General features: G+C 41.3%; 1 protein-coding gene across 2 annotated transcripts in view; it reads right to left on the bottom strand.

Annotated features, from left to right (window-relative positions):
• The window catches only part of Acvr1 (activin A receptor type 1), a 126,679-nt gene that overhangs the window by 33,149 nt on the left and 67,764 nt on the right, over nucleotides 1-25,766 (bottom strand). For both annotated transcript variants that reach the window (XM_008841748.2, XM_008841747.2), the window contains exons 3-4: nucleotides 19,014-19,087; nucleotides 1,105-1,368 (exon numbers count right to left, since the gene is read on the bottom strand). In XM_008841748.2, the coding sequence (XP_008839970.1) occupies nucleotides 1,105-1,368; nucleotides 19,014-19,080 (331 nt within the window). In that variant the 5' untranslated portion in view covers nucleotides 19,081-19,087. The remainder of the gene's footprint in view (nucleotides 1-1,104; nucleotides 1,369-19,013; nucleotides 19,088-25,766) is intronic.

Genomic DNA, 25,766 nt, shown 5'->3' on the forward strand with positions numbered 1-25,766 from the left:
AATTCATAAACCTTAATGTGTAGCAAAGTGTATATAACAGAAACTTCACGCTTTTGACATAATTTTTGTGTGATGCAGGCATTTCTTCCTGCCCATTAATAAAAATTTAGCTCACTGAACATAAGGGAAATACCCTTTCAATTTAAATACTTGATCCCTCTTTTTAAAACATTATTCAAGCCTAGTTGCCTATCAGAATGTAACCTTTTCTATCTGCCTAAGGAGATTACACAAACTTCAAAACTGCTATTCTGTCATCTACCAGCCTCCCAGTTTTTGCCTCCTTCCTCTTTCTGGCCAGCTGACAGTCCTGGCAGTGAATGCTCCTCATGGCCTCTCATTCTACTTCTGTTTTCCTTCTTCCTTGTGTGCAAAATTAAATAATTATACCTATTACCAGGTTCTATGTATTAAGAGAATAAATTTGTCTTGGAGTAGGCCTGTATTAATCTGTACAGCAACTTGAGCTAGCCACTTAGGGTTCATTTCAGAGGAAGACCGATCTCCAGATGACATGGAGCCCAGAGGAAACACAGAAGGGGGCCCAGAGGAAACACAGAAGGGGGCCCACACCATAGCGACAGGGTTCGTGCAAAATCACAGCAGGCTCTGCTGTCAGTGAAAGATGGCCAGGAATCGGAGCTGGAAGGGGTGAGCGAGCCTTTCTTCATCCTTTTCCTCAAAATAAAGGAAAGGCATTGCACTCGGGTTCCATTACTCTCTCAAAAACATGACCGAGAAATGAATGTGTCCGAGGCAGAATTATTTCAGATATTATGAAAGACACCACAGCCCCTCAACAGAAAGTGGTGTGGGGAGTCAGTCACACACCTGTTTGTGGTGACCTCAAGAAAACTGTTCTGAAATTCCATCCTCTCAGTGAATGCTACTTTACTCACTTTTCCCCCCCAAAATGTCCATCCTCCTTTTAGATTCCAAAGGCCATGTCTTTCTCTTCATCACCCAGAGTGACCTTACACGGCCCATCAGCTCTGGTTCAGGGACTGGGAGGAAACTTGTGGGTGCACAGATCCTTAAATCACACAGACTTGGGCCAATAGCAACAAAACCCCTTGATCTAGAAATAGAAGAGGCCATGGGAACCTTTAGTGGGCAGTTGGGCTGTGATGTTCCTGTTACACCAGTCCCCTTGGCAGCATTCCACAGCCTGGCCAGGTGATGGCGGAGTCTTGCAAGTCATCTTCCCCTGCTCATAAACCTGGAAGCAGCCCTTCTGGTAGACATGGAAGCCATCATTGATGCTCAGAGAAGAAAAGCACTGCTGGCCTTCACAGTGGTCCTCATTCCCACAGGACAGTCCTTCACACACACACATGTAAAGTTTAGGGTTGACCTTGGGCTTCTCATCTGTGGAGTAGAGAGAAAAAGGGAGAAACAATTCATTTGTCTGAATCTCATGCCTTTTGGAGAAAGAGCAAGCTTCTCTAGAATTGCTCCAAACTCACTCACAGAGTAGGTCATCATTGCTGACCAATGTCCACACTCCACAACATTGTCATTTGACCAAATAATAATCCCATCTCAGCCTATGGGTGCACTTATGCAAATTGTACACCCTCTTTGACGAGGCCAGAGGCTGGCCTGTTCAAAGACTCCTGACATGGCACGCCTCCCACTGTGGTTTTAACAGTACCTTTTGCTTGATGAACTCTCCTATCCCCAATTCCTGCATTCAAATTAAATATTTTGAGAACATAACGTTAATTCATCACCTTTATTTTATACCAAAAATGGCTCCTAAATAAATGGCAACTGTTAGTTGCAGTTCCTGCCAGCTCTGTACAACTAGTAAGCAAGCAAAGCTTCAGAAACATACTTGTACAAGTTTCCAAACATGAAATCTATAGCTACAAATTCATGTGATCAACATTTCCAGATAGATGCTAAACTAACTCTCCAGCCGATAATAACACTCAAATTCTTATAATGATTAAAATTGCAACTTATAGCTGCTTAAGAATTTTCAACTGATAGGGAACAGCAACAACCAAAGCCATCATCAAATTTTTGGGATGAGGGCACGAGAAGACAAAGGGAACGAAACTATATTTAAACAATTAGGTAGCAGGTAGGACCAGAGAACAGGTAGGAACAGAGAACAGTTCCTGGTGTAGCCAAGATGCAAAGCAAAGACAGACGGAATCCTATGACAAGGGAAACATCCTTCGTCAAGCGTCCCAATTGTTTCTTTCTGAAAATACTTATTTGCAGTTCCATTTTCACATCAGTCTTTTCCCCTCCTCCTTGTTGGAATGATTAGTTCAGACTTGCAGCTTCTAACAGTTTCCACCAGTGGGGAAGGAAAGTGAAGATAAGAACTTACATAGCTTAGTCCTAAAGGCTACCGATTAGTTAGCCAAGGCCACTGTCACCCAGGCAGTATTCATAGAAGGAAATCCGGCCTTCAGAGCTCTCCCTCAAGGTCTGTAGTACAGAGAGGCTGCCCTCTAATCCTTGAACCCTCAACAGCAGCAGGTCTGCGAGATAACTGCCTCTTTCTTTAAAAAACAGAAGAAAAAAAAGGAGAAAAAAAGAAAAAAAAAAAAAACAAAAAACAAAAAAACAGGTCGGGTGGCTGTGCTTTTAAAAAGACCTTAAAGTGAGGTCTTTGAAAATGTCAAGTTCATTTACACAGATTTGTGTGGGTGTGTACAGAGATGTGGGTTATCTCAAAAAGAGAAAAGTTTTCTTAATCTTTCTTCTTCCCTCTTCAAAGAATTGGAAATATAGTTCACTGCCCACTGTCATGTGGGTGCTGGATCCCACAGAGTAAGTACATGCAGACACACAGACACTGTCTTCTATTTATAATTGACTTGCTAGCTCTTTTGAAAACCACAAGGGGCTCATCCAAAAGCGAAGACATGCCTGAAAGCAGAAAATCCAAAATAGCCACTGCCAGGGCTATGTGTGTCACCCGTCCACCCCTGAGAACCAAGAACTCTCAGCCATTTTTAATGAGCAAAAAAATTAATGAGCAAAGAGATAGTCTTTGTTTTCCCTGCCTAGAGAAATCCAAGAGATATTCCAGAACCAATCTATTTCTATGAGGATAAGAAACATATATATATGCTGACATAAAGTTTACATTTGCCAAAAGAGGGTTGAAAGATAATATTTCTAAGGAGTCTAGACTTGCTTGCCATTCTTGAATGGCAGGAAGCTGGGCTGGGAGCTGCCAACTATGCTGCCCAACAGGTGATGGTTCTCTGGAAGGAAATGAATTGGGGGGGGGGTGACAGGAGAGAGTTAATGGTGTCATGTTGATTTGCCTGTACTCTGAGATAATTAAGATGACTATATTTTTAAGACTGTGAAATAAGGCAACTGATATAACTTTGAAACACATATTTCTAACTGTGAGTATTTTTTAACCATAATTATCTCAGGATATATGCCTAATACATTGAAGAGTACATCTGGTTGATACTGGATTGTGGATGAAGAGCTAATATTGGAATGGAGAGGTAAAATGAAGATAATATAGAGGAGTGTCTATTCACAGACTGATAATGATAATCACATATCATTTAGTCAAAGTACTAAGATCCACCAGGAACAATAACTATAAAGAGCCCATTCATCATTGATACAATCGATAGGGGTAGTAAGATGATGCAGAGGCCCCTTACAGAAAAGCATATACTTAGTACGGATGAGGTACCCTGGGTTTGATCCACAGCATCACAATAAATAAACAAGCAAACAAATAAATTAACAAATATATAGTCCAATATACCCAAGAATCACACTTCATGATCCTACTAATGTGCTCTTAGTGTGAGCTATTTTCCCAAAGTTGCAGCTCAAATTAAACTCCAAGTCCACAGACACAGGAAGGAAAAGTGCTTTCCCAAGGTCTCTAGCTTGACAGGACATATAGATAATCTGACAGATGTCTGGACTATTAACCTTCTATACCAGAAGCAAGAGCTTTAAGTAATTACATTAGTCAAATTTAACTCACTAAACCAACCTCTGCAGTGTACCCAGGCATGAAGCAGCACAGACCTAATCAGCTCTTAATCCTGCAGAGTCATAAACTAAGTCACAGGGATTATTAACACTCTCCTTTAACCTTCTATACACTTTCCATAGTTATATAGAGAGAGAAATAGGAGTTCATCAACTACTTTCCATTGGTGATTCTTTCCAGATTTCTTCCAGCAAAATGTTAAAACACAGGATTTGCATATCCTACCCTCTACACTCAGGACAAAGAAAAAAGGTAACAGTGAAAAGCTGTTAATGATATGTAATAATTAACCCAGCCTTTGATATGGAAGAACCAGGAGCCAAGTCCAGCACTAATACAAAACCATCACCAACTTCCCTCTTTTGCTTTTTCTCCTAACATTTCATCTGCTTACTTGGTACATTCCCATAAAACTAATTACTAAAGTCCTCATGCAGTTATTTTTTTATAAACACACAAATGGAGACCTTAAATTCATACTGTAAGAGTGAAAACACACACACACACACACACACACACACACACACACGCACGCACACCAGTTAAATGCCACTGTGGTAATTGTACTGGCAGACTGGGTAAGTCTGAAGAGATGCCAAAAGGATTTTCTGAGCTAGGATTACTAATTCAACAAAAATTAAAAGCAAGGCAGAACACACTCAGATTTTAATATCCACAATTCTTAGGAATACAGCAAGCCTCAAAATGCTCCTGAGTCATATTTTCAGTCTGGCCAAATTTAACATTCACCATAACATGTGTGGGCCCGTAATGTTTTATTGGGAATGGGTGTGGGGATAGGGGATACCTTTAAGGGCCTCACGTAAGAATGTATGGGCCCCTAACCTCTCAGATCGTGAAATAAATACAGTATATATCAAGGAGAGGATAATTGTGTCCTGACAGGAAACAAGGTATCCAATATGAATGAAGTCTTTACACCTGCTTCTGCAAATACCCAGGAAGTGCCCTGGCAGAAGGCAGCAAGCCTACTCTACCTAATTGACATTCATTTAAATAATTCAGTAATTTAAATGTCAAGCCAGAGGTATTCCCTCTCCACACAGCTCACCCACATTGTTTGTTCTAGAAGGCACCTCCCAGCATTAAGGCATTACTCAGTGTTATGGCTGGCTCTGTTTGCCCTTTGTATCACCAGTACCAGGGCCGTGTGAAAATGCTCACAGCTGGGGCTAGCTGGGAATGAGTTCTGACCACGAAGGATGGCTGCTTCCTCACAAGGGAGAAGCCACCAGGACTACAGTGGTGCAGGCTGCTCTGCAAGCCAGAGGCAAAAGCTGGGAATCCCAGGAGTTCACCACAGCCAAGCCTTTAAAAAGATTCTTCTTGTTCTGGGCAATGCTCAGCTCACCATCTGGACACACCTACTCAGAGATTATCCTAGAGCAGCAGAGGAAGGGGCAGAGCAAAAAGCATCACGGACTTTTTGCGATTGTTCGTAGTTTGGGATAATCTTGTACCTCATAGCAAAAATATTCACATTTATGTTGAGGTGGGACTTCAATAGTCAAGGCACAATACTGCAGACATACCTACCCCCACCTGCTTACTCACGTACTCTGTTATGCTTAAGGCATTTGAACGGATTATCATTCTAAATGGTGCATAAAAGCCACATTTCCCACTAAGATCTCTAATAGAAGATGAATGAGAAAATACTGTAAGTAGCCTATAGCAGCATCCACACTAGGGGTCAGCAAAAGGGAACAGGCTGCATTTTTAATGGGCTCGCCTCAAAGCAGCACAAATAATAATGTAATAATTAGACTGTAATTATAAAACGCCAATAGCTCAGAACTTGTATAAGCTAAAAAGAGAACTCCAAAAATCCTTGGCCTCCTTCTAATAATCCAAACGATTCATTCATTTGAAATGGCAGTTTATATTAGGCTCATAGATTACAGGAGTCCTTCCACTTCTCCTAATCCAGGAACACTGTTTGGCACCTCTCCAGAATCTGCAAGCATTGGAGATCTCTGGCATTAAACAAAGGCTTAAGGAAGGATTTTGCAATGCCAGGTTTCATTGCCAGAAAGCCTGCTCCTAAGACAGAAACACAAAGGTCCATCCGGAATGCCTACTGAAGGGCACTTGATCCTCTGGCAAGAAGGCAAGCTTCAGGGATAAAATACAGCAGGGGCCAAAATGCTCTCAGTTGACTCACTCCTTTTGTGTACCTGCATCATTTTTTTTTCAGTCAGAGAGACTGATACTTAACAGTTGTAAAGCCAAGAAGCAAATACATTTCAAGAGCTATGAGAGGGAAAAGGGCATTCACATGAGACCGTAAACAAACTGAAAGTTGAAGATTTTGAACTCGTGAAACCTTTACTCCAAATATGCTCCTCTCCAGTGTTCGCCGACTTGGTGACTGACCCCCCTATTCACCAGCTGCACAAGCCTGATGCTCTCCAGTCTCCATCAATCACAAGGTAGAGATGCAGTCTGATTCCTCCAGTCCTTCAGGCTAGTAAGTTCTCAGGAGGCCTCTTCCCACTGGGAGAATCCCAGGTCTTTTCTTTATGGAACTCCTTCCACATGAATCCTTAACGCCCTCTTGCCAGCACCAAATCCACTTAGTGGACCTCACTTTGCCTGTTAGTGCTCAGGACTTGTGTGTTTCCTGGACTAATAAATGGCCAGCCCTTTGCTGATGGCAAGCAGTATGAGGGGGGACCTGCGTCTCTAAGCTCACCGTTAGATTCCCAGAAGCAGCCTCGGCACTTGGCAGTACAGACTCGATGGGTATTTGCTGTGGCATGAATTTTCTCTTCACAGAAACATTCAGTGGTGGGAAGGGATCTGATGCTGGTTTTCAGAGCAGACTGAGCCCATAAAGTCTTCAAATGTCAGCACACATCTTTAGGCAAGGCTTAGTCAGCGGCCAGCATGTCTGTGCAAATCATTTCTTCCTAGAGGAGCCCGCTGCACCATCACATTTGTTCACTACTTGGGCTCTCATGTGTAGAAAATTAGTACTTTCTGTGAGAACATAAGCTTTGGGGGAGCTTGTTTGTCAGAAGACAGAAGCAAAACCTAAGAATTCCTAAAATAAGGAACTCTAATATACTAATAAGATATCTGGGCTTTGTGGGTGGTCCTCTTTAAGCTAGCTGCTTTGAGGACTTTGGGCTGCTAGGATGCTCCTGGGATCAAGGTCATCAATATACAGTAAACACCTTCAAAGTCAGTCAGTTTGGAGTAATCCACGCAGCACACCTGGCTACTTGGCAGAGAAAATCTGTCCCTAATCCTTGCTGTCATTTTTTCCCCCATCAGTGAAGTAATGGTGAGTTCGGTAGGGAATGGGAAAGAATGAGCTCCATCATTTTCCCCCTTCTTACTTTTCTGAAAGTGAAAAGGATTCCTAAGTTATCCTGCATTTGAACTGCTGAAGCTGAGGGGGAAAAAAGTGCCATCTGTTTATTTCGTGGCTGGGCTGACTCCTTGTCTCTGAAATAATCCCCGTAAATTAAGTCTGTTTCAGCCGCTATACCTTCCGTCTCAAAGCCAAAAAGCTCAGCCTGTGTTCAAGTGACTAATAGACTAAAGAACACTGTGGGTAATGACCTAAGACAATACTAGCCAGTCTTCTGTGTGCTTTTTATGATTCTCTGAAAGGCACAGAGACTTGGCTTCAACATATGCACCATGTCTATGAAGGAATTACTTAACATGAGAAAAAGGAATGACCTCTTCACTTTGTCTTCAAGCTTCTTGAAGGGATGCTTCACAGGTTACAGGCTAAAGGGAATTACATACAGAGGAATATTTTCACAGGCCAGATACACTACATGTTCCACACATGCCAATGCCCATGTCTGAACAAATCCACTCTAGGGAGCATAACAGAGCCCGGAGGAAGAAGACGATAGTTAGTCCCAGTGAATTATGAATGGTTCAGAGAAATCACTGTTTGGATTTGGAAGGGGGTAGGAGTGGGGTGCCTTCATCTATCCTCAGCCTCAGGCTCGAAGGTGTGTAGCATTAAGTACTGTCTTTGCTGGCTCACTTCTGGTCGCTTCTCCCACCTCTGTGGACTTGCTTCTGGAAACCTACCTGGGCTCTAAATGGAAACTTTCAGTTTTACAGGAAACCTTAAACAGGTGCCAGAAACCGAGCATGGTAGTGCAGGCCTTTAATTCCAGCACTCAGGAGGCAAAGGCAGGAAGACCTCTGTGAGTTCAAGGCCAGCCTGGTCTACATTGTGAGTTCCAGGCCAGCTGGGCTACAGGGAGACCCTGTCTCAAAAAAAAAAAAAAAAAAAAAAAAAAAAAAAACAACGCTGCCCCCACAAAAACAAAAACAGAACAAACAAAAAAAAGAGGTCCCAGGTAGATTAGCCAGTAAAGAAGGAAAGCCTCAATACCTAGCTCTGTATCTCTCCTTCTCTGTGTATCCTACTCTAACCTCTCAGGATTCTGGAGCCAGACCTCCAGGGTTGCCAATTCCAGTTCTAGGTACCACCAGAAGCCTCCACCCCTTCAGGAAGTTTTCAAACCAGAGATAAACCCTACCAACTTTTGGCAGGGCTCCAATTTGCTTAACAACAAGTCTTAGAGGCTGTACCATCCAAACCTAAAGGTGAAAATGCCCTGAATTAGTAAATTCCCCTTCCCTAGCTCCCCACTCTGTCCCAGTCCAGAGACACAGTGGGAGCAATGGACCTGATGGAACTTTCTCTCCATCCTAGATGAAGACAAATGGATTAAAAGTTGTGGATGAAAACCCTGGGACACAGTCCAAACTATACCAATTTCCCAATTCATTCCTAAGGCCTTTTCTAGCCTAGAGCTCCATGGAAGGTTAAGGTTAAGAGGGACAGAAAGCCTATGTTATTGGTCCCATGAATACATGCCTTGTGCATCTGTGTGCCAAGCTTTGCAATCTTGGCTGCACTTTACAGATATTGCTTCCTTATCAGTATAATCCATGTGGGCAAAAAGAATTCATTAACTCCAAGTTCATCACAGTCAAGAATGGCCTACTAGTCATAAAATAAAGATGGTACAGGCACCACGAGAAGGATGGGTTTGGGCACTTTGAGCTTCTTTGTAGTCCAAACCCGCAGAAAAGTTCCAAGAGCCCTTACCAAATGTAGGAAGAGTAAAACCCTTCTCAGAGTGCTATGCGCCAGACTGCCCTTTCAATCTTTGCAACATACTGAACCATTCTGAGCTTCTACTGGACCTTGGCAGAAGAAACTCAGCTAAATCTGAGATGTGTCACGAGGCCTCTGGCTCAGAAGCAAGAATATCTAAACACAACAGGCAAGAGTTTCCGCAGACTCCCTTTGGCTCCTATAGCCCTAGATCACTGACAGCCTAAAGATAACCCAGGTATCTATGAAGGGTCACTTTTAAATAGTAGCTCTAATACCACCAGTCATTTCAGAAGTATTTCCTTCCAGAGCCTGCTCTCATCCACACTGGCGTGCCAAGCATGTCCAACAATGGTAAGCCTACTGGAGAAATAAAGCCCAGAAGGAAATGGAAAGAGCTCCAAAGGGGAAGAGATAGCTCTAAACATACTGTGATTTTATTCTGTAAGCACATGAGCCCACCATCTGACTACTGAGAAATAACGATATAGTAAGGAGACACCTTGTAGGAACCATCTACTGATGGAGGGATGCATAAAATGAAGCACAAGAGTGTATCTCAATGCTTTCCCTTTCTAAAGCAGAGGCAAAAGAAACTGCCTGCTTTTCCTTCCATCAGAAACGTATAGCTTAGTCTACTAGGTCACTGTTTAGATTAGCAATGACAGTGATGTGGAGGCTTCAGACACATACTAGACATAGATACCCACTGTGGCCACACCAACCACAAGTGCCACATGAACCTGCTCAGATCTGAATCTGCTGTTTTTCTGCTTTTTCTTTTCTTTTTTCTTCTCTTAAGTAGGACCTAGGTCCCCAAATTTTCCTACAATCATTAAAACCTGTTCAACACCTCACCTGTCTCCCAAATGAGTCCACACTGTCCTAAGTGGCAGTCAGCCAGGTGCTGGTGTACAAGGGACAGGTGCTCAGTGGGCTATTTTCAGAGGCTATCAACTCCGTCGGGAGCTACACATGCTCAGGAGGCAGGCCAGTCTTGGTTGTGTTTCAAACTCTGGGCGGCCAACAGACATGCACCTTGCCCAGCTGCCAGGCCAACCAGCTGCCCAGTGCTCCTCCCAAGGCGAGAGCAAGAAAAACAGTGTAACCTGGCCAGCCAGCATGCCAGCAAGCAAGCTGTAGCTCTCAGTTCACTGTCTGGGTTATTCTGAGCTGCGCTTATTGACACTCCATGGCAACCTGGGAACAAAGGGCCAGCTAAGAAGGGCTTAAATGTCTTGCCAAAGTTGCTAGAAAAGTCAGCAGCCCAGACTTGTTTTCATAAGAAAACTGGCAGTGGGATTATTATTAGATGATCATTGTCTTAATCTGTTGTTTTTATTATTTGTGAGCTACCTGTAACGAAGCTCTACTTCTTTAATTAATTTTTCTAAGTTGCCCCCTCTTAGTGGTGTTTGTTGGGGTGCCTTTGAAAGTACAGCATGTGGGGCAGCTTGCCTCAGACCCGCAGGAGGGGACAGGAGACACGGCTCAGTGGGTAAAAGCATTTACTGGGCAATCTGACAACCTGAGTTCAATCCCTGGAGCTTACATAAAGGTAGAAGGGCAGAACTTATTCCAAAAGTTGCCCTCTGATCTCTACGCACACCATGGCATGTGCAGCACCACACACATCATACAGCATGATGACGATGATGATGATGGTGATGATGATGATGAAGAAGAATAAAGTAAAATTTTTTTAAAACTTCAGGAGAGGCCCTGGGAGGTGGCTAGGCAAGGAGATAGCTCAGCAGGTAAAACCTCTAGCTACACAATCCCAAGGATCTGAGGAGGATCCCAGGACTGGTGAAGAAAGTCAGGTGTAATGGGCACATGTCTGTAATCCTGATACTCCTACAGCCAGATGGGAAGGCAAGAGTGGAGAACTGGCTGGAAGTTCGAGGGCCAGTGACCTAGAGTCCACAGTGAAGCAACAGACATGAGACCCTGCTTCAAAGCACAGTGGAAGAGAGAACCAACTCAAGGAAAAGTTGTCCTCTGCCCTCCACATGTGTGCTGTGGCACACGCATGCCCTCACTCTCACACACACTAAATTAATAAACAAACCAATAAATGAATAAATATTTTTTAAACTTCAGGAGGACTTGTTTCTCTAACTCCTTGTCCTTTTGATGTTACTTTACCATGCCCATGATCTCCTCCCATCAGACCACTCTTTGAAGATACCCGATCTTTTAGTAATTCTCCACTGCCTTCGGAGACCAAGACAAACACTTTATAGCCAAGGCTCTATATTCTCGCAGGTCTCAACTCCCAACCCTAAGGAACCCTTCTTCTGACTTGGTGCCCCATGTTCTCACTTCTCTGGGCTCTACCCCTCCCCTACCTAGAATGCTCTCCTTCCTCCCTTTGCTAACTCAATCTATATCTTTCATCCTTAAAGCACTGCTTCCCTGGACTGCCATCCCCAAGCCCTATGAGGTGAAGGTCTTTCCTGTAAGGAAAATGCTAGGACTGTGCTGTAATCTTGGGTTTATCCAACTGGATTGTGGCTCATTAGAGTGCAAACACCACTTCTTCCTTACATTTACATCCCCTGTCAGCCGGCAGCTGACACTCATGGTCACTCACTAACTAAAAGAGGGTAAGGTCATCTTATAACTGATTCTTTTCTAAAATCAAAATAAATTTCTTGAAAGGTTGTTTGTGTCTTCCTATCATCTCCACAGCCTAGATCAGTCCCCTTGACTCGATAACTATCACTGTAGCCCACATCAGCATTTGTTCATTTATCAAATATTTACTGAGGACTAACAACAGATGTGGCAGTGTCTTAGCCACTCGAGATAATACAGTGAACATGACCAAGCCTTGGCCTCTCATGGTCTAGGGCTCACTTTGTGGACAACCCATTGCAGGTATTTTCATGCCTCCTTGCAGTGAGGTGCACGCGGGGATTTTTCTCCATAGCTCCATGTGTTAAAGAAGCACAGAAAGAAAGATGCAATGCTCAGACACACAGTAAAAAGGAAGAGGGCTTAATGATGGTGCCTGGGTATATCTCTTTTCTGACTCCTATACTAGATTCCTGTGCTTAGCCAAGAGTCTTCCTTTCAGAAGATTTTTTTTTTTTTTTTTTGACTGACAGGTGACACCATTAGACCATCAAGAAGTATCCCAACCCTCTGCAAAACTGAAAATGTGCAGTTAAGTAGGACAGGAAATTAAGAGGAAGGGAGGCCGTGACTGCAGAATGCTGCAGGGCATTTTGTGATGCTACCAGAGTCAAATTCAAAACTGGACTGTGGATTGTCCTTGGGTCTCTGGTTCTGTTTTTATTCTCTACAACTTTCCTGAATGAATCTCTGGGTTTTGGTGGTTTTCATTTGTTTGTTTTCAGTTGGTCTTGATGTAGGCACTAGAATTCAGCAGACAAGACAAATGGGGGAGATGGAGAAGAGATTATCTCCCCCCATCACCAAAACATCATTTGACTACAAACTAGAAGGCTATTGTTCTTAAGATGAATTTGGTCACCATATCCCTAAGAGAAAATTCTCTTTTTTCTTCCTATTCCTTCTCTCAGCTCTCCACTTCCCCAAATACACTATCCTGGCAAGCCCATGCTCTGCTCTAACCCATAACAAAGCATTAGCTGCAGCATTAGCCTGGCTCTAGGAGACACTGGGCTCCAGGGCTCAGATTCAGCTGATTAGCATCAGGCCACAGCTGTCCCACAGCTGTGAGGGAGGCAAGAAGGTGCAAATGTAAACTGCCCTCTTCCGGTCAAGTCACTTGCTTGCAAAGAGAGAAGGAAGTTGTAACAATAAATAAATAGAAGATTCTAGACTGGCTTTGGTGGGGGACACACCAGAAGATTTAAGGTCAGGAGTCAAAGCTTTCACTTGAGGTTCATCAGAGCTTCTGAATTCTTGGGAGTCGGCTGGGGTTTCCTTTATAAAAGACAGGGTGAGGCTGGAGAGATGGCTCAGAGGTTAAGAACACTGGTTGTTCTTGCAGAAGACCCAGGTTAGAATTCCAGCACCCACATGGCAGCTAACAACTGCCAGTTAACTCCAGTTCCAGGGGATCTGACAGCCTCTTCAGACCTCCACGGGCATTGCAAGGCACAGGTGCACTTACCTACATGCAGGCAATACACATATAAACATGAAATAAAAATAATAAAATTTTTTTAAAAAGACAGGGTGGTGAAATCAAGCTAGTCTTATTGGTTTTCTGTGACAAATAATGGATTGAAATAAGAAAGGAGAAGAATAAGAGTGATTACTGTTTCATGAGGCTAACCTTTTGGACACGTGGGTCCTTATGCACACCCGGGGTCCCACTCCAAATGTTTCCTGCCATGAGTCACAGTCAGAATTTGGAAAACCACACAGCCCTGTGTCTTGCACGATCTTGGAATGACTTGAGCTCTGGGTAATTACGACTATTATGAATAATCGTTATCTATGGAAGTCTGCGTGAGGTCAGCTCAGGCTGCAAGGGCGAAGTTCCGGAGGGCAGTTAGCAATTTTGAGAGTTGCAAATTAATTTCTAGATGGGTTTTCTTTTCCTTGTTTTTTTTTTTTTTTTTTTTTTCCCCTTCTAAAAGGGAAAGTTGCAGGCATGATATCCGGGCAGACCCCTGCTCCCTATGTGTCCCTAGTTTTTCTACAGAGAAAATGGCATCTGTCCTGTCACTCTTGAAGCTTGGACACTTTTGCTCTACAGACTACATTGGACCACAAACATAGCACTTCATGCGCTTGTATCGTGAACTTGTTTGCCCATTTGTTCAACACTTGATTTAGTTTTAATTTTAGTTTTAGTGAGGCTACCCACTCTCCTCTTCAGTTCTCCACTTAAATAAATGAACACGGCTCTGGTTTATAGTGGAAACAAACTTTTCCCAGGAGGAGTGGCTGAGAAGAACCTTTGTTGCATTCACCTTGCAGCTCATCCACAATCACTGTTACTATAAGACTTGATAAAACACAGACAATACTGGAAGTGTGTGCAGCTTCATCAGAGAATTGCATTTTAGGTCCTAGTAGAGGCAAATAACCCAGTGCATCTCATTTCTCTCCCTTAAAAAAAGCCTAATTTGATAATACAGCTATTCTAACAAAAGGGATAAATGACAGTAACGAGAAATGAGAACAACAAATTTAATACTGAGATATTTCTTTTCCATTCATTCACCCCTTCAAGAACTTCCTGAATCCTCAATAACGAGAAATTCAAAGAAAGGCTCATTCTATTCTTTCCCCGACTGGCAAAGAGGGGCACCTTTGTGGACCCTAACAAAAAGTCTATTGAACTTACCCCCTTCCCTCCTTCATTGGGTAATTGGGCTGGAAAGTCTGAGTGGTGATGGCTCTGAAATTACTAAAATCCAGTCAACACAGAACGTAATTCAAGGCCTAGCAATCTTCCTTCCCTAAAACAGGCCAAAATCTGTGACAAAATTGTCTAAGTCCAGCTTTCCTTGCTATCTCCAAATCTAACTGTGGTTTGTCAATTTAATAAAATAGAGGTTGTCTTAGTTTTGAAATATTTCCAAAGAAGCAATGCTCCCTTTAATACCTGCACCACGGTCTCCACCTGCCACTGCACATGCACACAGGAACAAAAGCAAAGTCAACGTGGACGCCCCGCCTTCCCCCTGGTGGCATAATAGCAGTGTTAGAACATGATTAGTCCTATTAGTGGGAAGGAAAGGGAAGAATATACAGGTAATTAGGACTTGAGTACTCTTCTCCATGAGAGCAAATAAAACTCTTCCTGCAGCTAGAGTTGTACAGATAATGAACATGAGAGATGATTACTGGTAGGAGAGATGAGATGTGAAAAACGCAAACCCAGGCCCTCTTCTCATCCTCTTTAATAAACTGGATCGAGCTGGATCCCAGCATGCACCGCACAGGTGATGAAAGTGAATGGATGTCACTAACTTAGAGAAGGGGAAAAAAGCAAAATTTTGAAGAGGATTAACGACAGAAGCTCTTGGACCCCATTCCCATCATTCCTCACATTATGCCCTTTGTCAGCTGAGTAACCTTAAGAGCTTTAACCAATCCAAAAGTACATTAAGAAAATCTCCTCTCTTGTTAGAGTAATTCTGAGGATTATGGGACATAAATAATGAACATATAAAGCAGTTAATCCAACAACTGGCACATATTGTGTATTCAGTAAAGTTACCTATCACTGTCAAAACTGTAGCTAAGTAAACGGCATTTTCTAAATTTCCATATTTGCAAGGAGAAAAAGTTCTTTTATTTTGTCCAGCTCATTTAAGGTTCCACAGAACTTGGGGAATATTCTAAAGTAGATTCAAACTCAATCTAAATCATGGTTTTTGACCTATTATTGAACTGTTACCACTTTTTCTAACAATATTTAAGAAACATTTGGTCTCCAGTATCATGAAGGGGAAAGAACGGGAGTTAGGAAAAACAAAAGCATTTAAGAAATGAAGCCCATAAGAGGAAAGTGGGCACATAAAAATTGTACATGTTTATCAGTACTGTGTGATGCTTTGATATATGTAAACATCATGAAATATTCAAGTATGAATAAGAGTATCTACCTTCTCAAATGTTTATTATCTCTCTATGGTAAAAAATTCCTTCAAATTTTTTTCTCCTAGGTTTAAAACATATACTGTATTAGTTTTCTATTGACAACCATTATCATTAATTACCAATTGACCATCATTATCAATAGTCCCCTACTGTCCAATAGCATACCAGAATTTATCTCTCCTATTTAACTATAAGTTAGTATCTAGTGGCCAGTCCTTTCGTGTCCCTGTTTGTTTGTTTGCTTATCTGTTCATTTGTGTGTCTGTACCAAGGTCTCAATGTTGCCCTGGCTAGTCTTGAACTCCTGAGCTCAAGCAATCTTCTACTCAATATCCCAAGTAGGATGACAGGTGCATGCCACCATGTGGCCTGTGTTTCTAATGGCCATACAACAAACTATGTTAGAACAAAATGTCTATAATTGTTGCATATGTTGAGCCAACCACTACTGTGAAAAGAGAACATTAGCTTAGAGAATCCATGGGATGTTACAGAGGGAAAAGACATTTCAACCCAGAGATGATGCGCGCTCTCTCTCCCACACTCAGGTCAGTGTAAGTAAGCAGTATAGTGGCAGTATATTAAGTAGCAAAATCTTACTGGTAAATCATTTCCCTATCAATCCAGAATAACAGTTTAATTACCTTGTTTCCATTGTGGAATTAAGAGGTCATTTGACTTTCTTGGGAATGAATGTGGAGGGGGAAGAAAGCAAAGGTAGGGTGATAAATATGGTCAAAGTACATGATGTACTTGCCTGAGAATGAATTATGAAACCTATCACTATGTATATACACCAATAAAGAAAGAAAGAAATGTGGTGAAACGAAAGAGCAAAATAATTAAGTTAGGAAAGTACACAACAATGTGCACAGTGCTCAGAAACTCTGAGAGTGAAAACTACAAGTTACAGAAAACCCCAAATAATGTTATCCATAATTATATGTGTTTCATAATTTTATATATATATATATATATATAAAAGGAAGTCACTTGCTGGACCCTGCACAGCTTAAGTGCTAGAAGCAGGAAACACATACCAAAGAAAGAACAAGTTTGCTAACTAAAGCTGTTGCACTGATGCCACTTTCCCCCCTTGCCCTTATTGTCCCCTGCTCTCCTCTCCTCTGACCTCTACCTCCCCTCTGCTCTGCTCCTTTTCTATCTTGCCTCCATCCCAGGCCCACCCAGGATATCAACTGAAACCAAAAAGCATTGCTTCATAGCATAGGGAGAGGAGGAATTTGGAGAAAATTTAGTCCTCAGATTCTTAAGACTTTTTGAGTAGTACGTGTAAATATCAAGTAATTTAAACGAAAGGAGGAAAATCCTAGAAATATGCTTAATACAGATGTTCACAGAGAAATGTCCAGCTGAAAATCATGGTTAATGCAACAAATCCTTCCAGCTTTAGTAAGAAGCCCATTTCCTTTCATGAATTCCTTCTGCACTGGCAGGACGGGATCCTCTGGGGGGCACTAACTGGCACACCCACCACAGTATTGCAGTGCCTTTAACAACATTGCTAAGGGCTGTCTAGACAGACTCTAGATATCCAGACTGTGCTACAACAGCACTGTTCAATACAAACAAAATAAGAGTCATCTTACATAGTTCTAAATTCTAAATCTTCTCACAATAGTAAAAAGAAACAAGCAAAACTTGACAATTTTTTGTTTTCAAAATCCAACTTCTATCTTATACATAGAGCCCACCTATCACCCACATTTTAAGTGCTCCAAGTAGTGGATTAGTAGCTCCCAGAGAGAGCAATGGAGATATATATGTGGAAAGAAGGAAGGAACAGATCAAATATGGTAAGCCAAGAATACAACAAAATAAACTCCTAACTTTTCCACAGAGTTGGCTACATTGGCTAGTTTAATTATATGCCTCCCTGGAAGCCCATCAATTATATAAAGTAGACTGTTACACCCAGAAGAACCTGTAACAGGGGCAAGAGCCTTATTTCTCATCTGATCATAACAAGGCTGAGATTCCCACTCTAAGCATGGCTCTTCCTAAGTGTACAAATACTTGAAGCACTCAAATTATAAGAGATAAGGGTTACTTTGGCTCACAGTGTGGAGGTTATAGCACATGAATGACTAACACCTGAGCCTTGGGCCTGTGGCAGCACAATACACGGCAAGAGGAGTGAGGAGGGTGAAGCGCATTCACCTCACAGCCAGCCAGTTGTGAAAGAAAGGGGGGGACAGGGTTCCACAAACCTCTTTCAAGGCAAGCCTCCAATACCCAGAAGACCTCTCACTAGACCCCACCCTCCCACAACAGCACCAGGTTTCTAACATACAGTGGCTCACTGCAAATCAAACCATCAAAGAGACAACCATTCTCTGTTTTGCTGACATTTTACCAAATGTGTTCGTTAATTCAGAACATTTAATCACGTGAGGTAAGAGCATCTGCAACCCAGTATACATTCTGCAAAACACCTCCAAACTGATTTTGAAGTGGATGATGGTCACATAGACAATATTACAGTCTCCTCTTTTTGGTTGGGGGTGGATTCTAGCACAAAACCTTAAGTTATAGGAATACCAAACCCTAAGCATACTACTTTTTAAAAGACCAATACACTTTGAAAAGTTTCATTTATAAATTACAGTAAGGACTGGCAAGGTTGCTCAGAGGGTAAAGGCACTTGCTGCCAAACCTGGTGACCTAAGTCCGATTACTAGAACCACAGGGTATGAGGAGAGAACTCCCAAAATTTGTCTTCTGACCTCCACACATGTGCCGTGTCAGGTACATGTACACACACACACACACACACACACACACACACACTAAATGTTAAAAAATTATTCACAGTGTTAAATGATAACTAAACAGAGCAAACATCATACTATAATAAATATAATAAAGTTATTTAAAACTTAAAAGTTGTTTATTTCTGCAATTTTCAGTTACTATTTTGACCATGTTGACTATGAGCAACCAAGACTGTGAAACTGCAGCTAAGAGAGTGCTGTCCTTCATTACATCTTCTAATGTGTTCATACACAGCAGGCGGCATAGCACGCATCAGCTTACATAGGCTACACTATTAATTATACAATCTTCTCTTTATTTCTCTTTTCTATTTCTGATAAGGTATTACGTGGAATTTACAAAATTACACACATACACAAACCTATATAAATTAAGATATCGTATATAGCAGAACTGCACTTTAAAGCCGTCAAGAGACACGGCCTAATATTTATTATACAAAGGGTGTGTTAAGTCTGAAAGGATTAAGGACCAAATGGCTTACAGTAAGCCAAACAATACACAACACATTTATCCTAACCCAAACAGCTATGAGTCACGTACCTTCCATACTTGGGGAAGGAAAAGCCATCATCATTAGTACTGGAAGGATCATCACTCCATCTACCATTGTATAACTGTGGAGGGAAGAGAGGAAATGTAAATGGAACAACAACAAAAAAAAAAAACACTGCAAGATGACAGTAAATTAGACATACCATCTTCAAATGCCATGGAAGGCTCTTCATATAAATCCCCCTAACATACATTGCCTTGTTTTGTCAGCACATTTGAATATGCCCTCTTCATGGATCTAAACAAATCTTCGAAGGAGATAGATGTCCCTCTGACCAGTGACCTCTTCAATGCAGCTTTACCTGAGCTGGGTCTCTTATGAAGAACTCAACAAGAAAACAGAGGGAACAAAGGTATGAAGGATGGTAATGCATTCCCAAAGATCCAAGGTTTGAATTTTATCTTGCCCTATTGAACAAGATATTGGCAATATATTAAACACCCAGAGAAGCTTGAGTCCACTATTTTAAAATGATGTGAGAAAAGTTAGAGACAGTGTAATTCAAGCCAAGTTACTGTGCCTGAATCTCATTTGTCCTTTAAAGGTTTGGCTGTAAGAACCTATATCATCACCCAATCCAAAAGGAAAAACAAACAACATCCCTTAGACCTCATCTACCACAAAGCAATATACTTCTATATTAGCCTTGAAATTTAAAAAGGATAGACGATTAAGACAGGAATAGTTTTATAACAAGAAATCACGTAAATCTACAGGATAGGAAACTGTCACAGAGAGAATATAAGACAACTGATAAATATTTCAAGTTGGTGTCGACCTAGAACTATACTGACAGAAGCTTGATTTTCTGAGTCAAAAAACTTTTTCCTTTGAATTAATTTCTACAAGTATCAGGAATCTGCTGAGAGTCTGACAAGGAACAATGTCCTGGATAGTAAAGTTAGAAACACTGGTATAGCTCTCCCATGAACAGAACAGTGTTCCGTCTTACTCTTACAGTTTTGAGCCTGGGGCAAAAGCACTTAAGCTGCTTGGACACCTTCTAGACGACCTTCTTTCCTATGTGTCTGTGGGGGCAGGGATATTTATGTGTGTGGGTGGGTGGTGGTAGGTACACAAGTGTGTTCTGCGCTGTGGAAACTATAGGTCAACCTTGAGTGGTACTCCTTAGTAGCTGTCCATCTTGTTTTATGAGATGGGGTCTCTGACTGGGATCTAGGGTTCACTGACTGGGCTAGGCTGGCGGGTTGATGAGCCCCAGGGATGCAACTGTCTCTGCCTCTCCAGCACTAGATTGCAATCACAAGCCACAGTGCCCATTTTTTATGAAGGTGCTGAGGACCAAACTATCATGTTCTTATGACAAGCTCTTGACCAACTGAGCTATCGCCCAAGAACCCCATCTCATCCTAAAATCACCTACGGTTGGTGATCTGTTTACTCACCACAATCCCACCACATCTTATCACCTCTCATTTTCATTTATTTCTCCTCTACCCTATGGTTTTATTTTAATCTAGTCCTTCTCTAATAGCAAGGAGGGTATAAAAGGGGATGTTTACATACTTTCCTTTTATACTTTTAGTATATGAACCTTGAATGGGCCTCTTTATTTCCATGTTCACAAAGACGTTCTCTAAGGTGAGGTTTACCAATGAACAAGCCTCTCATCCTCATCCATCACAACCAAAGGTTGCCTCCTCCAACACCATCTCTGCCTGTGAACAAGATGGGCTATTCCCTTCTGCTTGTACTGACATATACATCTCTCTGTGCACCTCTGTCCCACTCTGTCCTCCTGTCACTCATGAGCTAGCTCCAAATACAAACCCTTGGTACTATTGTTTGAACTTGTCCCCCCAAAATTCATGGATTTCAAACTTAATCCCCAAAGTCATTTGCTAATAGTATCCTAAAATGGGCCCTTTGGGAGGCAATTAGGATTAGACAAGGTTATAGAGCCTCCATGATGGCATCGCTGGCTTTTGAAAAAGAGGAAGAGAAACCCAAGTGAGCACTCTTGCCCTGCTTCACTGACATGGCCTCTGCAACATTATGATGCAGCAAAAAGACCTTCAGATGGTGACTGTGTGCTGGAGCCATGTTCTTGTATTCCCCAGACTCTAGAATACGTGTGTGTGTGTGTGTGGTGTGTGTATACATGTATAAAAATTTTTTTTGAGACAAGGTCTTATTCTGTAGCCCAAGATGGCCTGATACTTGATACACAGACAAAACTAACCTCGAACTTGAGATGATCCTCCTGCCCCCGCCTCCTAAGGACGGAGCTTATAAGCAAGCATCTCCACAAGCAGTCTAAAAATAAATTTCTTAGCCAAGTATTTGATATACTCCTGTAGTCCCAGCTATTTGGGAGGCTGAAGCAGAATTACAAGTTCAAAGTCATCCAGGGTTATATAGCAAGACCAAACTAAAACAAAAAAACCATTAAATAAATAAATAAATAAATAAATAAGCAAATAAACAAACAAAAATTCCAAAATCTTTTCTTACAAATTACATGACCTAAGGTAGTGTGCTATAATAATGGAAAAAAGACTGATACTTGGGAAAACCCCTCTCTACTGAAGGGACTTAACTCCCCAGTACTGGTCTAATGGTATCTAGAATGATGTTTCTGGCAGTCTCCGCAATAGCCCACCCACTCAACTCCAAAATGGGTACATGCATCCAAGGGCCACGCAAAGGAACATGTTGAGATGGGAAATGAAAACATTAAAAGCTAGTTTTCATAAAATTGTTTTAATATAACAAAGTCCTAAATAACTGACAGCTTTATTTGGCATCCTATCTCAGTTCCCTATGACAGTCCAGGTAGCATGAGAGGTATCTTGCACAGCGAGTGGGAGTTGCATAATTAAAGGGTAGTCATGATTTGCTTGTAAAGCCCATTGAGGCTGTTTAAGTGGAATTATAGGTTATACTTGTTTTTTATAATGAAATGAACCCTCCCCAAATGGCAAGAGCACTGAAATCAGTAAAGAAACTAGAGATTAATTATATTAGTAACACAAGCACCAGAGAAGAGCATGAAAATACAGGCCCTGATATCACCTATTTCTAGTGGTTTCTCCTTAAACACTTTACTAGAGAACAGTAATAAGATTCAGGTCAACCTGACATGAGGCAGTCTCCTCAAATTCAAAATTTTAACATATTTAAAAAATGAATTTGTACCCATTGTCAGGTGCAGTAAACATTATATTTTGTGCCTGGCTTTAGATTGTCATTGATAATATAATACCACCACTAGCAACATCTTAAGTATTTCATCATCAATGTTTCTGTTTTATGTATTGCTATAGCCTGCTGAAAGTTTCCCATAGGCCCATGAAAATTAAAGGCTTGATTCTTACAGTGGCTCTACTAGCAGAGAGTGGACACTTCAAGAGGTAGAGCTTAGCAGGTGTCCTAAGGTCACTGAGGGCATTCCCTCAAAGAGGATTGTACGGATTTGGCCCCTTCCTCTTCTTCCTTTTTTTGGTTCTTATCATGAAGGGAGCTACTTCCTCCACCACCGTTTCCCTGACACAGCCATCCAGCATAACCAGAGGCCTAAAAGCAATGGACCACCCAAAATAAACCTCTTGACTTTACAAGTAAATTAGCTCAGGTAGTTTGTTACCGTGACAGAAAAGTGACTGATGTACATGTTCCATATTACCCATTTTGCAGTTTATATCAACATTTACTAGGGGTACAAGTGTGGAATGTCTTCAGGACTTAAGATACACATCAGTACCAGAAAAAACTCAGCATAACCAGAACACGGACATCCTGAGTGAGCTCTAAGAAGCTACAGAAACCCCCAGGAAGGCTGGAGAGGAAGGCAAGGCTGGAACCAAGGGAAGGCGCTCTGAGCCTTCCACACACCTCTACCCTGACTGCTACCAAGCCCCTGCACTCTGCCATCATTCCTTCCTTGGTCCCCTCAGCACCACGCCCCTTTCTTCAAAGCTCCCCTACCTGTCTCTGGACCTTGGTACACCATGATTCTGAGCACTGGGCCCTTCTTTCAAGACCAAACCTAGGTTTCTCAAACTGTTAATTTTCACCCATATATATAGATTCATTCTTGTTATACTTTGAACATCTTTCTTACTAAATCCCATGGCAGCAAAACCTATAGTCCCACTGTGTTCATTTCAGCTAAGACAAGTAGGTGCACATTTAATGCTTAGTCAGAATTCTTGCTGAACAAACATGCTCAATTTAACTTTGAATTCTAAAGAATCAGTACCACCTACATACATCATACACTCCTACAAAGGAACAATAAAATATTTTCCTTTTTTTAAATTTTATGTGTATGAGTGCATTGCCTGCATGCATGTAAATGCACCCATGTCATGCAATGCCCACGGAAGTCAGAAAAAAATATTTCACCTCTATAATGTTAATCCTAAGTGTCTGGTGCAGGTCATAATAAATATCAGCAGTTAACAATCTTCAATATGAACAACCCTTTCATGATTTAAAAAACCTCAAAACCATTCATCACCACCGTATTTCCCATGTAACAAAACCAACAAAAGCCTATGCCCCAATAGATATACTTATTCACAGATTAGCATCATACAAACTAAATTAGGTTTATAAATAGGAGAAAGAAAAACAAAAGCTTTATAAAGTCAATCCCACAAGCTCATGTACCAATTCACAAATTATGTCAACTTACATCAAGACCAAACCTAGGTCCAAATTCATTGAAGAAAAATGTCAATATCACTTACTGGCTGCCATTTTCTTATAGTCTAAAATGTTTCTCCTGCCCACCAAAAAGTATACTCCTAAAAGGAAAGGAATAAAATGCAAAAAGAGGGATGTTCTGGGATTTCACCAGCATATTTTAATTATAAGAAACATCAAGCCTGGCATGGCAATGCACATATACAGGCCCAGCACTTCTAGTATTTGGGAGGCTGAGGCAAAAGGATTCTAAATTAAGGCCAGCCTAGCCACTATTCAAATTCCAGGCCAGCCTAGGCTATACTGTAAGACACTATCTCAAAATTAATAATACAGTCCTGGAATGGGGAATGGGAAGGCAGGGCAGAGGAGGGAGTATGTGGAGGGATAGGCAACACAAAAGGTCTTTAGAGAAAGCCATATGGAAACCTACCACTATAGAAGCTTCTTAAAGCACATACACATACATCAAAAGAAAAAACAATAATAAAATAATTTGCTAGAGTAACAGCCTGAAACTAAGAATCTATTTCTATTTTTAAAGTATATAAAAAAGAACATACTGTTTTTGAAAAGTAAACTTTTAATTCCTTTACTCTTAGGCATAGAAAATGGAACTGGCAATAATTCAGTTACCCTGAACACAGGGATGCCTCACTCTAGTGGTTTCCAAGCTTACTAATTGCAAAATCTTTTTTACTCCTGAAAACTACTGAGCAACTTGTCTATGTATGTTGCTGTCATTGATATTTACTATTAGAAATTAAAACAGAATTTTTAAAATGTTGGATCCACATTAAAATAATAATAAGCATGTTACCTAAGGTTTTTTGTTTTTTATAAATTTGAAAACAGAAGTACTGTTTTTTTACAGAACATGTAGGAGAATGTGACACTGTTTTGCACTGAATAAGTCTCTACATTTTGCTTAGAAGACACGTGGATCCTCATGCATGATTGTACATCCAATCTATTATAACATGTTGCAGCTAAAGTACACAGAAAATCCAGTCTTGTGCCCATCATTGGATAAGGAGGACCTTGAAGAACCCTCAAAAATGTCTCAGGATTCTCTGAGATTTTTAGAGCATACTTTGAAAGTCACTGCCCTTCTCTGTAAATGCTCCATTCTATACTTCCAATCACCCAGGTATTTTGGACTGAGCACTTGCTTAATACCTGCCCAAAAAGGCTGTATAGTTTCAGAAATCACAGTAGTCATTCTAACTCAAGAAAATCTAACAATCTAGGAAGAATATATTAGCTATTTTTTAATGTAGGAATGGTATTTGATATAGAAACCTGAATGTTTTTTAAATGGAATTGAAATTTGTAATGACAAGGTACTCAAGCTGCACCTCTCCTTTAGGATCAATTTCCCAAATCCCTAAGTGAAAAATCACAGGCCACTGGGGATTGTGAAATATTATCCGCAAGGTTCAGACTATGAGCTGGTGCCTCTAGTGTATATATCTCTCTCTTTCTATTCTTGGCTCAGATCCTCAATCCCTAGTAACTGATCTTAATACTTCAGGCACAAGGACAGTAGCTATTCAGAAAATAGTTACAGACTTCCACCTCAGTAAGAGACTCTCTTCAACTAAATCAGTGCCAGTTCCTGCAATGTCTCAGGCCTGTCCTCTGGGAGGTAGGACATTTCCATGATACTCTGCTTTAAAAACAGACAATCACCAGGGCAGATCAGAAGCACTTTCTAAGCCCCATGGCACTTTCCAAGCTAACTGCTAGACCACGGAGACACTTGGCTATGGAGCTAGTGTTTCGCTCAGTTTCTACTGTTGGGGGGCTTCAGACCAAGCTCAGTACTTCTTGTTCACAAAAACTGTGTGACTAGGAAAAAACACACACAGATATTCTGAAATCTACTAACAAAGAAATCATTTTGGTGCTGGCCACAGAATAATCCAACTTTTGAAACTCATATTAGGCAACATAGTTTTTAAAAAAACCAAGCTAGATAATAAACGATATTACTAAAATCTAGACTTCTGAATAGTATACAATTTGTTATCCGTTAAGGAGAAGGTAATCAGAGCATTCAACAAAAG

The sequence above is a fragment of the Nannospalax galili genome, unplaced genomic scaffold (assembly GCF_000622305.1).
Source record: "Nannospalax galili isolate Female #2095 unplaced genomic scaffold, S.galili_v1.0 scaffold1181, whole genome shotgun sequence".
Taxonomy (NCBI): Eukaryota; Metazoa; Chordata; class Mammalia; order Rodentia; family Spalacidae; genus Nannospalax; species Nannospalax galili.